Below are 17,877 nucleotides of genomic sequence, written 5' to 3'. Positions count from 1 at the left end.
GGCAGGTACACTGGTATGAAAGATCCCCTTGTCATGACAATGTACAGCTATCTGGTAAAAATTGGTATTATTTGACATTTTGTTCAAGCATATTTCTACTTTTGAGTAACTTCAGCTTAACCAGATGGTGCACTGACTTCCTCCTGTATGAATGCAAAAGATGTTTATGAAAGAACTGTACTTATCACGTTACATTAGCCTGATATGGTAAGGCAGTGCTGGAGATAAAGTTTCATGATAGTTTTTTTGTTTTTTTTTAATATTAGTAACAGCTACCATGCCTGATGGGAGATAAATATATTAGTTGGTTTACCAAATGGTTGCAAAGGAAGCCGCACCACTGCTAGGGGGAGTTTGCCTGGATACAACTTCATCAAGCATGTCCTAAGAAACACTCACACCAAGTTTGAACAAAATTGCCCAGGCCATTCTGAAGAAGACTAAAATTAGGTTTAACATATGGTTGCTATGGAAGCAAAACTACTAATAGTAGAGTTAAACTGGACAAAGGTTTGATAGTCCAAAAAAAGGCATAAAAAATATGTTTTCTACCTGGGGGGCTGTTACACTGTTGCTATGGAAGCAATCGATGACACAATTTGACAAAATCATGTAAAAAGAAACATTCATACCAAGCCTAATCAAACTGGCTTACCAGTTCTAGAGAAGACACAAAATAGTTTGTTTTTTTATATGAATCCTGGAAAGCTAAACAAAGTTCTAACAAACATTCCTACCAAATATGGCTGAAATTCAGTTCTGAGAAAATAGGTTTTCAACATAGTTGCTATGAAAGAAACACCAATGGTCAGGGAGTCACCCTGAAAATAGTTTTGATATTGCATGCAACATTCTGCTGAAGTCTGATTAAAACTGGCAGTCATCCTTCACAAGAAGTAAAAACAAAACAGTATTTCGAATTGGTTGCTATGGAAACAACATAGTTGCTAAGGAACTACAAAAAAAACCCAATTTTTAAAATGTGTCCTAAAGGAATATTCTTATGAATTTTAATTGAACTGATGCAGCAGTTTTGATAAGTGGCAAGTTGTAATGTAGATAGATCACACAATGGATGATGAATGACATTCTGGATGCAGGACCATAGCATAGGCTCATTTAGACTACATGCAAGTGAATAAAAAGCCAGAAAATGCTATAAATAATAATAATATTAATAATAATAATAATATTAATAATAATACTGAGATCAAGCTCTATCAATTATTACTACAAATCCTCATGTTTTTCACATTCTGTCTGGTCATTTAGGACCCTGCACTCTTCCCACTATCCAATATCATTCCCAAGTGGACTAGATGTAGTAAAATGGAAAAAATTACTATGCAGCCCAAGCAGTTAACTGCTGTTTGTGAAGCAGCAGTATGGGTCACTGACTGCACATTGACTATCAGACAGAGAGAGAACATACCTTGGTTCCAATGACTTAAGTAATCTGGGTCATTAATTGCACCGTGACTATCAAATCCAGATAGAACATCCTTTGGTTCCAAAGACTGAAGTAGTATGAGTCGCTGATTGCGCAGTTATTATTAGAACCAAGACCATAACTCAGTTCCAGTGACTGATGTAGTATGAATCGCTGACTGCACAGTGACTATCAGACCCAGAGAGAATATACCTTGGTTCCAATGACTTAAGTAGTATGGGTCACTGATTGCACTGTGACTAACAGACCCAGAGAGAACATCCCTTGGTTCTAATGACTGAAGTATCATGGATCGCTTATTGCACAGTGAGTAATCAAACTCAAAAGGTAAAAAGAATATGGACTAACCCTCTCCTTCCATGATGACCTTTCCTGCGGAACTTGTCAGGGTTGTTAAGACCTCATCACTTGTGCATGCAGGGGGCCATATTAGATGATATGAATGGTAGTACAAACTGTTCTCTCCCTTGAAGGGTCAAGTTCCACATAACAGAAAGATTAAATGGAACATGGGTCAGATTTCATATCCTGGGAGCATGCACAGAGGCAGGCTATGTCCTTGTGGTTGGATAAATAGGTAATGTAGCTGAAGGAAGGTACCTGAACCTATCCCTGGTACTATACCTAGATTTGGTATGCTGTGAAGATCAGAACCTGGTCTGATGAGCAGTGTCTCATGGTCAGGTCAGTACTCTGTGAAAAGTGGCTGGTCAATGACCTGACACTTAACAGTCAGTGGTGATCTAGATTGAGAGAACATCCCTCAGAACTGTAAGAGCTAAAACAATGTCTAACAATCTGCATGATCTACTCCTCACCTGAACTTGGATACAAAGGGAATCTTGGCCCTCCCCCATGGAAAGGCACAAGGAGTCTCCGTATTAAGACTCAGTTCAAACCCCAACTAGGATATTACCATTCTTGATTTTTGGATAGTGCTTCCTTGCCTTACTAAAGTTGGGGGCAAGATACATACTTTTCAGAAAATTTATTATCTTGTCTACTACAGGTACTGCTCCACATTTCTCTTTTGTGGAACAAACACAATACTCTGAGAAATGTCTGTCTCTGTTTTGTAGAGGGAAAGCAGTCAATTTCATTTAACTTTTGCAAACTGAGACCTAATTGATCACAAAGGAGAAGATAGTGATTCCATCTTCTTATCTAGACTCAATGGTCATCCAAGAAAGAAATAAGGAAGTGAACTGGTTGATGCATGTGTTCTAAGAAATCTCTAGAAAAAGGTGTTGGCACATCTAGCATGTATGAGGTGTTTCCAATATGGATAAGAAAAGCTTAATAGTGACAGGTAAATCATTACTGACTTTAAAATGAATAATTTTGTATTTAGACTTTTTTTCTTAAAGAGATAACTTCTTAATTCATTGTAGCTTCCTAGACTGGTACCAATAGGTGTATATTATGTAATTAACACAGACAGAATTATCCATCTGAAAAACTGGCCAGGGACTATTTCTGCCAAGTCTTTACAAAGATGCAAAGTACAGGTATTTTAATTCAGATGCACACAGATACAAGGCAAAATGCTACTCACAAATGACAGCAATAACTCAGACTCCATATTGGTACAATTGATGCAAGCTGACCAGCTCATTAGTAATGTTACCTGCACAAGATAATTACTAAAGGATGTTTTAAAAAAATGGTACAACGGTTATAATTCAGTTGTTTTTAAATTATTGTGTCGAAAATGTGGCACATGTCAGCCTGTTTTCTGGTTATCTTGCAATTCTTACGGCAGCAAAAAAACATCACTAAGCATGATTGTTTAGTTTCTGAGCATTAATCCCTACACATAACATTCTTGATTTTCTTTAAAACTTGTCCATACCAATGGATTTACTGTATTATGTTCCAATCTAAAATTTAAGCTGTTCCCAAATTTAGCCTCTTGGGATAACAAGCTCAAACAGTCAGATACTAAACTGCATAGCTGTCAATAGGAACTAATGATTACCATAGATCTAGTAAAACGTGACAAAACAAAATGTGTGATCTTTACCTCTGACCTTTAGACTACTCCATTTCTCTGCTTATATGTGACAACATTTGACAGCATTAGTAAATTCCACTAATGGCCTCATATTTACAAGTCATGGGTGTAATTTTAAGGCCAATTATCAAAGAAAAGAGAGCAAAAAAAATATGTCTTTTGAAATCAAATCAATGGCATCCTTTATTCAGAATTTCGCTGTCAACAAAACAAAATTGAGAGAAATGTTTTTTGTTGCTGCTTCTTTAAAAAACCATAGCCATTTGTAATATATTTCAAACAGCCAGACATATAATGGTAAATTAAATTCACTTCTCATACACCACACTTGCTTGATACTTTCCTATGTTTAGTGCAAGAGGTGTTCTGAATTATGAAAAACACTCAACAAGCATGACACACCTAATTAGACCAGATGGCGTGTGAAGAGAAGTCCAGAATGCCATTGTGTCATGTTTGTCAGAAGCAATCTTCAGTATCAGATTACTTGTGTGTTAACAGGATGTTCTAGGAAAGAATCACTGAAATTTCATCAAGAAATCTGGAACCATATCGAGTGTGTATAGAACTAGTAAAGGCATTAGTAAAGCCTTACTGTATAGAAATTGCCAAAATCATTCAAACAACATCAAAGATGAAATTTCAGTTTTCAGATTTCAAAATTCCACATAATTAAAGGATGATTAAAGTTTATGTATGCTCATTAAAGTTCAAAGTTACCTGCCCTGCTGGGTAAGTGGCAAAAAAAAAAAAAATTTTTTTCAAGCCCTGATGTATGAATGTACTGGTGCAACACTATGTGGCCCAAACAATTCACAACTGGGGATCAAGCAAAGTTTGAAAGAATTTTTTTTTTACCTTTCCTTTGTAAACAAATCCTGCAGCTCCGGCACTCAACTCAACAATGAAGACCAGAACCAGAAAACCGGAATACTGTAATGTAAAAAAGACAAGATATCGGAGAAAAAACTTCCAAAGAAAACATAAACAAAATCACTTTACACCAATCTTCCAACTACAGGCTAGAATGTCATTACAGCAGAAAGGATGGGTTTGAAGGCAGCGGTGGGGATCAATGCAAGTTTGGATTCTGACTGAGCTACATTTATCATATGTTGAGTCTGATCATATCCTAACCCTCAAGTTTACCTTTAACTCTCTTCAAACACCATCCTATTTTAATAATTAATGACACCCATGTAACCTTAATATTACGAACTCCTAGATATAAGAGCACTCATACAGAACCCCATAAAGCGCTTTCAGACTGGTGGAAAATAAGTAAAAAAAATTTCTTTGCCAATTAGAGCTAAAGTGAAACAGGAAATGTTGTGTGGCAAATAATATACACTATTATGCGCTAATGTATGTATGTATGTATATATATATATATATATATATATATATATATATATATATATATATATATATATATATAAGTCATTATGGGTTGTGACAAATGAAAATGTTCATTCAGGCATTTACAGATTTAAAATATTTGAAAAAGCTACCGTTTGCAAATACATGTATAATGCAGTTCATTTCATGCAAACATCATCAATACTGAGATGTCATGGCTTGGATACACCAATGAACAATGGTATAGCCTTAGACTGTATGACATCAGATTTGTATGGTGATATCGTATTGTCCAAAAAGAAGTCTTATGCTACAGTTAAAATAAAAAGCACCCTTTTGCATCTTTTGAAACCTTACAGAAATCAAATCCCATAATGGCAAATACTTAGACTACAGTTGAGAATCACTGGCTAATGATACAAGGTCAAGGAAATCAATGAGAATAAGCCACTGGGTACAGACAGAAACATGTCTGGATATCTCAGCTTAAACAATGACTTTTGGGGGAATTTCCTAATAATTCTTCTGACAAAGAACTAATCCTGCAACCAAGTAATAATTAGCCAGACAATCCTGTACTTGAAAATCAATTTATATTCTGGGCCCATTTTGGTTCTCAGTTACCTGTTACAGAGCAGATGGAAATAACATAAAAAATGCTGTGTTCTGCAAAAAAAATCAATTATAATTTCCAACTCCAACTGGTTCCCTACTCTGTTACAATGGAATGATACAATTAGTTGTGTCAAGCCTATGGACTCAGTCTCAGACGACTTGCATTTAAATTGATTTTCTACCAATTAGATGGTTTTTCCACATTTGAAAGGCTTTTTTTCATTTACACACAAATGAACATTCATGCCTCAGGTCTCATCTTTATTTTCATTACAAACAAATGAAAATGTTTGACCCAGGACTCAGCTTTATTTGTATGCTGGGTCTATTCTATAACTGAAATTTATGGGGGAAAATTCCCCTCCCCTTTAAAATAAATTGGGAGAATTTTCTGAATAAAAGATTATGAAAAAACTAAGGGATGGCTTAAAATCTTAACTTTTATTAAGAAATTAGCATGAATCCCAAAATAACAAAGTTATGTCCAATGACAGACCCTATGAATATGAAAGCGCATGTCCCATAATAGAATCTGTATATGAAGGTGAAACTGCATGTCCTATAGGTTCGAAAATCCTTCTTTAAACTGGTTTAGATCATACCTAAACCAAAGGTCTCAACAAGTAAGCAATGGCAATATTAGCTCTCAAACTTGCACAGTTCATTCAGGGGTCCCTCAAGGTTCAGTTTTGGGCCCTCTCCTCTTCCTTATCTATATCAATGATTTACCATTCAATAATGATCCACAAATACAGATTTGTTTGCAAATGATACAACCTTGTATACATCTAGTTCTGATACTGAAGTCATCCAAATGAGATTAAACTCAGACCTTATTAAGAGTCCAAAACTGGGCACAACAAAATAGGATGGTAATTAATGAAGGTAAAACAAAATGTATGATTTTGGGGACATCACAAAAGCTACACAAGTTAGGGATCTCAGAACTATCTCTTGCAATAAATAATCATCCATTAGAAAATGTCCAACATGAAAAGCTTGTAGGTGTGACCATAGATAATAATTTATTATGGAATGACCATACTGATAAGCTTTGTAAAACAGTCATCCAAAATTGCCCTACTCGGCAGAATCAAGAAATATTTACCTATGGAAACTTGAAATCTATACTACTGGTACAAGTCATATATTCTTCCAACAATGGATTATTGTTCTAATGTATGGGGAAACTGTGCTAAATCTGAGCTTGACAGGATTTATAAACTTCAAAAACGAGCAGCACGTGTAATTTTAGATGCATCTGTTAATCATCCCTCAAAAGCATTATTTACAGAACTCAAATGGTTCACAATATATGACAGGATAGATTTTCACAAGGCAGTTCTTTTATATAAATGTCTACATAGAACATCACCAGAGTATCTTCAGGACTTACTCAGGCCTTTTTCAACACAACACCAGTTGAGATCAATATCACATGAAAACCTTCTACCATCAAAACCAAGAACAATAAATCTGGTACAGTTATGTGGAACAAGTTTCCACTACATGTAAAATCTGCTGAAAATATTAGAGTATTTAAGAAGAGACATCATGAGCATGTATGTGTTTCTAATAGATAATGGAATTTAGTATTTTAATACTAAACATGTTAAAATAAACAGTAATTATTGCTATCTTCATATAATGTGCATTGTTATACTCTCCTTAAGAGGGCCTCAAAGGAGAATAGCCCTTGACTAATGAGTCACCCTCTATAAATAAAGCATTATTATTATTATTATTATTATTATTATTATTATTATAAACGCTGTGTATTGATGTGAAAAAGCATGTCCTATAATGGATCCTGTGTATCAATGTGGAAATGCATTCAATTTTGACTGCTGTTCTCTACAATGTTTACCAATTCACTCGGTTTCAAATTATAGAAAACAGACAGGAAACTGTGCTTCAGGAAAAATTATCTTTGCATCAATGTATTAGTCATATTCACATACTGTTGACAGAATGTATTATCTAGTGTGAAAGCATGACAATTTTGTAAGGGTAAATTCCAATCCCCTTTGAAAAAAGGGAAGAGTCCTCAATTTTGAAATTTTTTTATTAAGAAATCAAGATTAAGGCCTCAAAATATGTTGCGTGATTTTCACCCAATAAAATTTTCTCTGTGATATTTCAGAAACTATACGGCTCTGACAACTAGTATTTACTACAATGTACCTTAAAATTTGGACAGTATAAAGGAACCAGAGCCAAGTCTATTCCAAAATCTATCACAAGACTGCAGCAGATATATCATACCAGTCTGAAATAAATCTTCATCAAATGAAACATGTGAACTGCAAGGTGAGACAACATGAAAGCTCAACTATGTTGTTCAATTTCATTTACAAGTGTGATCTGAAGCAGACAATAGCCTACACAATGGAAATATGAGTACTAATTGGTGCCATCTGTACAAGTCACTGGGGGTAATTTTCTGCAAGGTCTTATGGATCAATTTTTCCCACAATGCCTTGCCAAAACTGACCAAAATATGACCTGCAAATTGTCCAATAGTACAGCAATTTCTGTATTTGCTCTCATCTGCTCAAGTCGGGTTTCTAAATGAAACTAAAATTAACATACCTCCTCAAAGTAAATGACACCTTGTGTAGTCAAGTTTGATGTCTAAATACATTTCAATTGAAGTATATTTTTCAGAAATCTAGTGGAGGTATTGTAAGAAAGAGACCCATAAAGGGATTTGTACTCTACTGGACAAAAAGAATTTTGAAGATTCTCATATAAGACTATCTTTTCTTTTTAGCTACTGAGTAATGACACCATCTTTGATGTTCTTAAGAAACTCCAACATGACAAATTTTGTAATAAAACTTTTCATTTTGTGTTAGAACTAACATTTTCACAAGACAACTCAGGATTAGCAAATTTCATTTACTAGAGTCAATGATAAATGACCCGAAATAATGCTAGGCAACCATTTTTTCCCAATGTGAAAACCAAATTATGCAACCAAAAGTATCAACAAATGATTATGCTAAAATTTATAATGAAATTTACATATTTTCCAGCAATTATCATCTGATCATTAAACTGTCCCAATGGAGCATCTACAGCTGTGTGCCTGAATTAACTCCAGATAATTCTGTATTTTAGTGTGGAATGGTTGCTATTGGCAACAAGCCACACTAATTCTCTTGTGTGGGATACTCATCTGATTATGTAACTGCAGCCCACACTACCAGCCCCTCAGCGTGAATCCTTAAAGAAACAAGACTCACAAACATTGTCTATGCACTAACACATGGTCATAGTATCTTTCTTCTTTGGTTTGACACACTTAGTGCCAATGGTAGTACTGTATTATTGATTGATCTATTGCAAAAATGGGCTTTTAGAGTAGAGCATGTGACACTCGTTCGTACTGGATAACTTTACCTTAAGAAATATGGCAAGTTTAAATTATCAGACCAATCACAACTGTTGTTGCATACTATACGGACTTGATGGGAAATAGCTAAACAAAGGTCTCATGAGGAGAGTTTACAGTTTCCTGACAGTTTAGGCATGGGTCTAATAACATACAGTAATAAGATTAATTATAACCTGAACACTAATGATGTAAACTCAGATAAACATAAAACATCAATAAGTTTGTGGTCAAGGGTGACCAACCTCAGAAAGCTGATATACAACATGACAACAACAAAAAAGTAAATTGTTAATCACTTTTATTAGCTGATCTTAAATGTAAACTTGTACCACACCTTTCCATTATCAGAACTATTGGTGAGTTATAAATATAATGTCTAATATGGATTAAGTATACACACACACACACACACAAAAAGATGCTGAATAATTGTGATTATGGCAATCTTGAGAACAACTGCAGTAATTTAGTGGCTAACCAAAATAATCTGCAGGGCAACCAGATTATCAAAGTTGGTTGCCCAATGAAACCTGTGGATTTTCAAAATATGTCTACCCCCTGTACCTGCAAGTACAGTCAAAACTTTTTAATTATTGCCTTTGACTGGGCTGAAGATCACTAAACTTGTCTCAAAACAATGAAAAATATAACCATATGTAACTTTGGACAAATCTTTAAGTAACAGTTTTGAGAAAGAAACAAAGTTATTTCAGTTGTATCATTTAATCGATTCTAATCCAAAACTTGGCGGAATAATAAAATCAGTTCATAATATCACCGTGTTATCATGATACAATCCAATAGTAAGCTAAATACTAAGCAAAGACAACACACATTAAAATCAGAGTGTAATAAACAGAACGCAACTCAGTACGGGTTGAAAGTATGATTAGCATCATTGGTGTTTTGAATAGTGGGTGTCCATTTTCACTTTCAACCATCTAGACATTGGGATTAACGTGTTTGTAACGTTTCATGGCAATCCTCCAAGCAGTACACCCTGCAGAGGCTACAATGTTTGCTTGTGTATGGTTTTCTTTTCACTGTAAGCATCTAAGTCCTTGATTAATCACTGTATGATGCAACAGCTGAAAGAGCTACCATCTATGCTGTCCAATCTATATAAGGAGTTATGATGTATCAGTGGCTAGCATACTGGGGTTGTGACCAAAAGGGTGCCGCTTTGAAATATGGTATCCACCCAGAAGTGTTAGATGCAGATACGTGTTATACACAGATATGTTATACATGTGAGAATATTATGCAGAGAATTATTATATATACTGATAAGTGTTAAATACCAGTAAGTGTTATATGCATGAGTGCTATTTTCACAGGGAATTGTTATATAAAGATAAGTGTGATACACACGAGTAAAGTAAATCTGCATGTATCATTCAACAAATCTGACTGCCTGTATTTATTTCTTGTCTTCTCTTTCTGTATTACAAGTAGCAGAAAGTTTTGGTTTTCTTTTAAATTTATAAAAAGACAAAAATCTATGTCCGCAATGTACATAAAAGGCCTTAAACCTACCCCATAATTAATACAAGATGTACAAAGCTGCAACAGACAAAACCAGTCCCATTTAAAGATAAGTACAGACATAAACAAAGCATTCATATGGCATTAAATATTCAAGATCTACAGGAATTAGTTACACCACGACTATCTATTGATCATACAACTGACTGGAACTGCCCTGAAGCTAGAATGAACAGACACAAAGCAGACCAACAAATTGGATACATGCTAAAACTGGTAGTCTGGTAATCCAGCAAAATGACTTACTGTTTCTAGTCACTGTATCTCACAACCATTACATATATCTTACAATGAGGTGCAAATTCTATTCTTTATGGGAAAATTTTATGTTCCAATATTGTTTGTAATTTTCTCATTTTTGTGATTCTGCAATATTCCAAATGCTTTACACTCTTCTAGTATTTGATTTTATTCTCTGAGGTTAATATTTTTGCAATATGTGATCAGCAACAAAAAAGTAAACTGCATAAAATTCGTCCATGTAAATATTTTCCAATGCACACTGAGCATTATATGCTATATGATCGTGTATCATCACATACATATGTGCTTATCACTTTTCTGATCTATGGTAGTAGTGTGCTACTCTTCCTAAGATGGCAGTGAATTAGTGAAGTTGATGGATGTACAAGTCCTTTTAACATGGTGCTGAAGTTCAGAGATGTACAAGTCCATTTAACGTAGTGAAGTTGAGGGATGCACAAGTCCATTTAACAAGCTAGTGAAGTTGAGAGATGCACAAGTCCATTTAACATGCTAGTGAAGTTGAAGGATGTACAAGCCCGTTTAACATGCTGGTGAAGTTGAAGGTGAAGTTGAAGGATGTACAAGTCCTACTAGTATGGTAGCAAGGATGAGATGCATTAACATCTCCAACAATAGTAGTGAGGTTGAGATGTAGAACTCCAAGCTTGGTAATAAGGTCAAGTCATGCAACTCATCTCAACATGGTAGTGAGGATGAGATGTATAACTCCTCCCAGCAAGACAGTGAGCTTGAGAAATATACACAGTAGTCTTTGAATACCGATTCAACCACTAGTGACTGGAGTGGGTGGGGTTGTCAAGGAGACTTGGTTGGATGAAGTGGAAGCTGAAGTAAAAATAAGTGATGAAATCAAAGCTCTTATAAGTACAGAATGATTGGTGCTTCAGTTTTCTTTGAAATTTCAGCAAAACGATTTTTTTTCTGGTACATTCAAAAAGAAAATATGGTGTCAGGTAGCATGACTATTTGGGCTATATTACAGTAATAAGGCCAGACATCAGCATAAGCAGATTATGATATAACAATGCACATTTAGTGTGGTTTGTCAATATGACCATATAATCTGTTTATGTAACAATAGTTTCCAGTGTATTTTATATCCAAGTTTGTGGCTTTCTTTCATGGTGAATTTTAATTTCTCCACTCCAAACCCATGACTGTATAATTATACAGGTTTTAAGAGTCAAAAATGCTGTCACCAACAAAATCGCCTGATGGTATATTTTGTTGCCAATAATGAAAAAAAATCGCAATTTGTGACACTGGTGATGGCCAGCACAATTCCTGTGATATGCAGAGTGAATATCCCATTTTATCCAGTACAAAAGTCCTGTATTGATGTTATTCTTTCCCTCTTTAAGGGGTAAGAAGAAGCAGGATCTCCCTTAACACACGAGCTCAGCCCTTTTTAAGTTCCACTGAAGAGCTCACACTGGGTCCTACAGAAGACCTTGAGATCAAGTGTCCAGAGCAGACAGTGATTTCAATACAAAAGTTTGATTCCCCAGAGTCTGTTCTTGGCAATGAAAACAGAGGTAGTGTTGAGTAATACTGACTCATCTTGTCAGAAATGCAAGTAGTTTAGTTCAACCAGCAGAGCATGTAGTTCACTAATTCTCACTAGTACAAGTATGAAATGAAGCAGATCTTATAAGAGGTGAACAAATGAAGCCCTCAATAGTACTTCAAACAGTGTTCTACTGAGTCAGGTTAACGCCAGTGAGGTTCCACTTTGAGCACAGAGCCAAAAGCTTTTGAAGTGTAAACCTGAAATTTTGACAGCAGATCAGATGTATCTTTTGTTATGTCCAACATTCTGTCTTCCATGATGATGCTATGTGTCAGATATAATGGAATGGTGGTAGCCTTGAATTTTGATTGGTACCATTCCTGTCAAAGAGCCACAGCAGGAAGTAAGCTCAAAGTGAAGGGGCATCTTACTTGAGCCATTACTTTCACCGCTTGATGAGAGAACTGTTTGCCCTTTAGGGTTTGTTTAATATAATCTAGACATGCAGATTCAACAAATCTGGACTGGGATGGAATGCCTGCAACTGTGGTTGCCTGTTTAAATGAGGAAGTATCTCAATTTCCTGGGATTTTCTCTGTGTGATGAGGTCAGTGATCCATGACTTTTCCCATTTGAGTGGAGCAATCAGGATGAGGTGATTCTCTTGCTTTCTGTATAAGTTCAGAATCAGATGTGTTTAAGGTTGAACACATTCATCCAGTCTGTTCCAATTTATAGAAAATGTGTTGACTTTCAAGACTTTCAGGTCAAGGACAGGTGAGATAAGGTCAGATCAAGGACAGGTGAGATAAGGTTGGAGTTTTGCATCCCCTTTATGCCAAAAGATCCACCCATAGCTGATTCCACCTGACAACAATGCAAATGAAAACTGAGGGATGAACCAACCATGTATTAGCTGTTTCTTCTGGGACTGCATGTCTGTTAATACATGTAGTAGCCTGGAATATGATGAACTTATCAATGGATTTGTTTTTGAAGACACCAGCTTAGAAATTCCCAAAGATCAATGCTAAGGTCTGAGGACCTTGTTTCAGCCTGAATTCTGAGGTAATTCACCATAGTGCAGTTGTCAGACTCAATGAGAATGCCCTTCCATGTAGATCCTCTTAACACTGATGCAATGCTTCCTAATGGCTCTCATCTCAAGGCTAGTGATATGCAACAGATGTCCACTGGCCTCCTGGACTAGTGGAAAGAGATGTGCACACCAGCCTATTGTACTCACATCTGAAGAAATCATCAACTTGAAGATAGCACCTGCTAAGGGCGTGACATTAGCCATTTGAGGTTCTACCATTTCCAGAGATGGGAACTCGTATGCATTCCCTGATCCAAGGATCAAAGCTCCATCCACAACAGTATCATTGTAATGAACACACAAATAGGCAATCCAGCTCAACGATGACCTGTCAAATAAGAGTAAACCCCCGCAGGCAAAGGATTCTTAAACTGAGACTAATTCTCTGTAAGAACTGAAGACCCAGTTGAAAGCATATCACTGCATGTTCATGTGTGAGACAGACTCTGTCAGGAGGAATGTTTGGGCCAAAACTCAATTCTCAAGGATCACGCTATTGGCTGCCTTGGGTCTATAACAGCAAACAGGCACAAGGGCACCAACTGGGCACAGAGTGTATTGGAACCTTCATGGCACTATATGTCTCCAACCACTAGATGTCTTTTCTCTGTGATGGTCTGTGTACTGATATGGGGATGGAACACATGATATTAGATTATTGTAAACAGTCCCTCAAGCAAGCTAATTTGGTTTGGTATTGACCGTGGGTGATCTCTATGTGATGGTACAGTGAGAAATCAGAGTGGAACAATCCCTTAATGCTTTTATCAAGAAATGTGTCTTTTAACTTGCATTGGATCTGCAGGACTGTTCAACCAAGAAGAGCCCACATTAAGTAGATCCTGCAGCACAACTGGCCATGGAGTGAGCTGTGTGCATCATGGCACTCTTGGTACACCTAGCCTTAGGAGTACCAGTGCAATGATGTCAAGGCAACAAACAGGATCTTGATCAACACAAGCAGGCACAAATTCAACATAATAGACACAATCGGCTTTGTTATTGACCTTGTGTACTCAGATTCTGCCCGACAGTGATGGAATAGGGCCACAATATCCCCAATAACCAAGTATCCATAGTTGTATCACATAATAGTGTGTCTACCCTCAAAACTGGTCTGCATTTCACTGTGCAAGATGGCATTTCAGATGCTGACTGATGACTGCCATTCCCACTGCTGAGTTTTTTTCTTGTCAATGAGATCTAGCAAAGACTACAGAGCTTGTGAGCATCTTTTGTCGTATCTTGGTGAACAGGGCAACATTGACGCATCCTGTGCAATCTGAGATAAAACAAGAGAAGACTGTCTAAAGTGGCATCCCACCATACTTGCCTAATGTCCTTAATGGGATCTGACCACCAAGCAAGTGTTCCCACTAAGCAGCAAAGGTATGAAAATGCAGTTAATCCATATCCTGTGTTATTGGGGCACAAAAATGGCCACCGAGTACATTGAGTGGCCTGTGGCTGATCTAAGAAAATGCCTTAAAGTGGAGTAGGTGAAATGAACAAAGACCTTCTGTTTTTTGGTCTGAATGATAACATCATCTGCAGTAATTACTTTTTATGATCTGAAACATATGGCAGAGTCCAGTTTTGAAGGAACAGAGCCATTTTATCTTGTATGATATTTTGCTTTTATTTGTACTGTGATGGGTCAAAGAATATCTGATCCACAAAATCAGTCCATACAGCTGTTGCATGAGATAATATCTGAATAATCTCGAACTCACTCCAGTCAAGATGATAAATGCTGTCCAATGTACAATATCTAGTGCTGACTAAATAAAGGCTTCCTTTGAGTGGCAAAGGCTTTACAACAAAGTGAACCAACCTTTCATGGGTTCTGAGGCACCAAATTGGGCATTGTTTGCAGTGAATGCCTCATGATAATATGTGGATTTGACAGATGCATGAGAGTGTATGACGTGGGTGCAGCAAACTGGACCAAAACTGTCTGGCAGCTGACAATTTATGACCTATTATGGTACTGACTCAATGCAATTTGTGCCATATGACAGTCTGGCCATGGCGGAACATGGCCATCACAGGTATGGGATATTTGATCTTCATAGCCTATCCTTATATCTTAAGTGCGAGACAGTAACTGATGTGGTTTGTTTTCATCTCGATCTTGCACAATGGCAGGTAATAATGGTGACTGGGTGTGGATCCCATATAGTAAATGGCCAACTGGTTCTGCCAAGAAAGTTATCATAATGTGGCAGCGAAGGATAAGGCAGAGCTGTCACTGACTTCATAGCTTCGATCGCTTCATGCTTGTTGAACTGGGTGAAGCATGATACCCATCTAGAAGCAGATCATTCAACATGTATACTGATGGCATCTACATTGTTATGTGTTTAGGCTCTCATAAACAGTAACAGAAAGAAGAAAAAAGTGAAGACAACAAGCTTTGCAAATTTAACAAATAATTTATTTCCCTAGAAAAACAAGGTAAAAAGGGAAAAAATAACTTACAGTTTTAAGAATCAAATCCACAAATAATCCAAGAATTAAAATTAGAAGTCCTAGTAATAAAATGTTCATATGAATTTGAGTCTGAGTCCTGATGAAATCTAAAATTGAAGGCAATTAAGTATGCTATAGCCAGTATAGTACTGACATATCTACAGTTATTTGTTGATCCACAGAATATAATATTCTGGTGTTTGAATTTCCAAATAAAATTTCAATAAATGTCTTTGTCCAAGATTTCTGTATGAGCACTTAAATATTTCCAAGGAAAAGAATTAATCTCTAAGAATCCAAATAATATGAAGAAAAATTTAAATTTAACTCCAACTGGTCACAATAGAAAAAACACCACCTTGATGTCAAAGTATTTAAAAGCCCAACTGAGATTATCTCTCAAAACACCACTATTTAATCTGACTACTGTGCAATTCCAGTAAAACCAAAAGTTCGAAATAGAGACTATTCACATGTCTATAGTCATGTACACACAGTACAACCTCGATTTCACTGTACAAATCCCAAAATAAAAAATATATCAAAAAGTTGTTTACTCCAACTCTTACTAATTCTGAATCAAGGTCAGGAACTAGGTCAGCATTAACACACAAAGTTCTAATAATAGGTGTTTACGAAAAAACAGTCAGGTGAAACTAATTTCTGGAAAATGTCAAATTCCAGTAAACAAATTAACATTACTATAACACGTAATGGAATTAAAAAAGATTAAAACTAACAAACAAACAATTAATCTAAATCAAATATACATAAAAATTCCTAAAAGTTTACTTCTGTGCCTTCCACTTTAGTAACACTAGTACTGCAGCTCATTGACTTTGGCGAATGAGGTTGAAGCCAGACATGTATTGGTACATGTAAAATGGTTGTCACTTCCATATTTACAATGTTTCCAAACATTTCAATTTGTACTGCAATGTTACCTGTAGAAAAGGCCATACCAAGAGTGCCAAAGTGTGTGTGGATGGCAAAGTGGTGATACTGAAAAGAGAGAATTGCAGGAAGAAGAGAGCATGCTTTGTTAGCACAAGTGGAAGCAGTAACTGAAGTATTCATGGAATTTGGTGCCAATCCCAGTATGAAGCAGGAAATCACTTTAACTGCTACCTAGGTGGGCAGATAATTCTTACCTTTTAAAATGAAATGAGCCTGGGAGGTCAGGATTTGTAAGTTAGCCTAAGAGGTCTGGATTTGCAAGGCAGCAGTAGTTCTCCTAAAGGTATTATGATCATGTAATGTATTTGAAGAAGAAAACCACATATTAGACATCAGATATGCACCATTTTCAATTTAGACCGAGTAAACATCATATGAAGTCTTCTAGTCAAAATCACATGGCTGCCAAAGCATACATATTGGAAGTCAGATCAGCACCATTTTCATTTTAGACCAAGTAGAATGACTGCAATTCTTTCATTCAATGAAAATGCCATAGTGTTATAACCATCCATGTGGGAGGAGAAGTGACATCAGATCAGTACCATTTTCATTTAGAAACAAATAGACATGGTAAGAAGTCTTTTAGTGAAAGCCTTATGTTAATACAACCATCCATTCAGGACGAATAGTAATAAAAAGATTTTCAATAAAGCCACTGTGGTGGCCATAGTGGATGTTCTATGTTCCTCCATGATGGTTAGGTGGAGTAGCGATGACAAACTTATGCTAACAAGTGGACAGACAACAGATAATGGACAATAGGCCAGCCCATAAATTCTTGTTCTAAGACCAGTAGATGTCAAAAAAAATTCTGCTTAAAGGTTTTTCTATATTTAGTAATAGTGGCCATGTATGATGGGAAATCAGTTACATTTTGCACAAATATGAAAGCCCTTTGTGCTTGGATGATTTACATCGAATTTAGTCAAGTTGAGCTCACCAATTTTTCATAAGCCTTTAAAATATTTTTATATTATTAGTAACAGAAGTCATACTGAATGACACTGGCATCCACAGAACAAATCCAAAATGCCATGATGCCAGAATGCTACATGTAATATCCTGTTCAAGAGATTTTTGAAAAGAAGTTTTAAATAAGAACAGATGACTGGCACAGTAGATGAAGGACCATAACCTCACTTGGCATTAAGGACAGGTGAGCTAAAATTAACTTTTATATGTATAC

General features: G+C 36.2%; 1 protein-coding gene across 1 annotated transcript in view; it reads right to left on the bottom strand.

Annotated features, from left to right (window-relative positions):
* Positions 1–17,877, bottom strand: part of LOC149799183 (tetraspanin-7-like) — a 52,476-nt gene that overhangs the window by 28,103 nt on the left and 6,496 nt on the right. Inside the window, exon 3 of the mRNA XM_089958416.1 lies at positions 4,323–4,397. Within this exon, the coding sequence (XP_089814542.1) occupies positions 4,323–4,397 (75 nt within the window). The remainder of the gene's footprint in view (positions 1–4,322; positions 4,398–17,877) is intronic.

The sequence above is a fragment of the Sinohyriopsis cumingii genome, chromosome 5, assembly GCF_028554795.1.
Source record: "Sinohyriopsis cumingii isolate HCF-2022 chromosome 5, ASM2855479v2, whole genome shotgun sequence".
Taxonomy (NCBI): domain Eukaryota; kingdom Metazoa; phylum Mollusca; class Bivalvia; order Unionida; family Unionidae; genus Sinohyriopsis; species Sinohyriopsis cumingii.
This window is presented reverse-complemented; position numbering and strand designations above follow the sequence as displayed.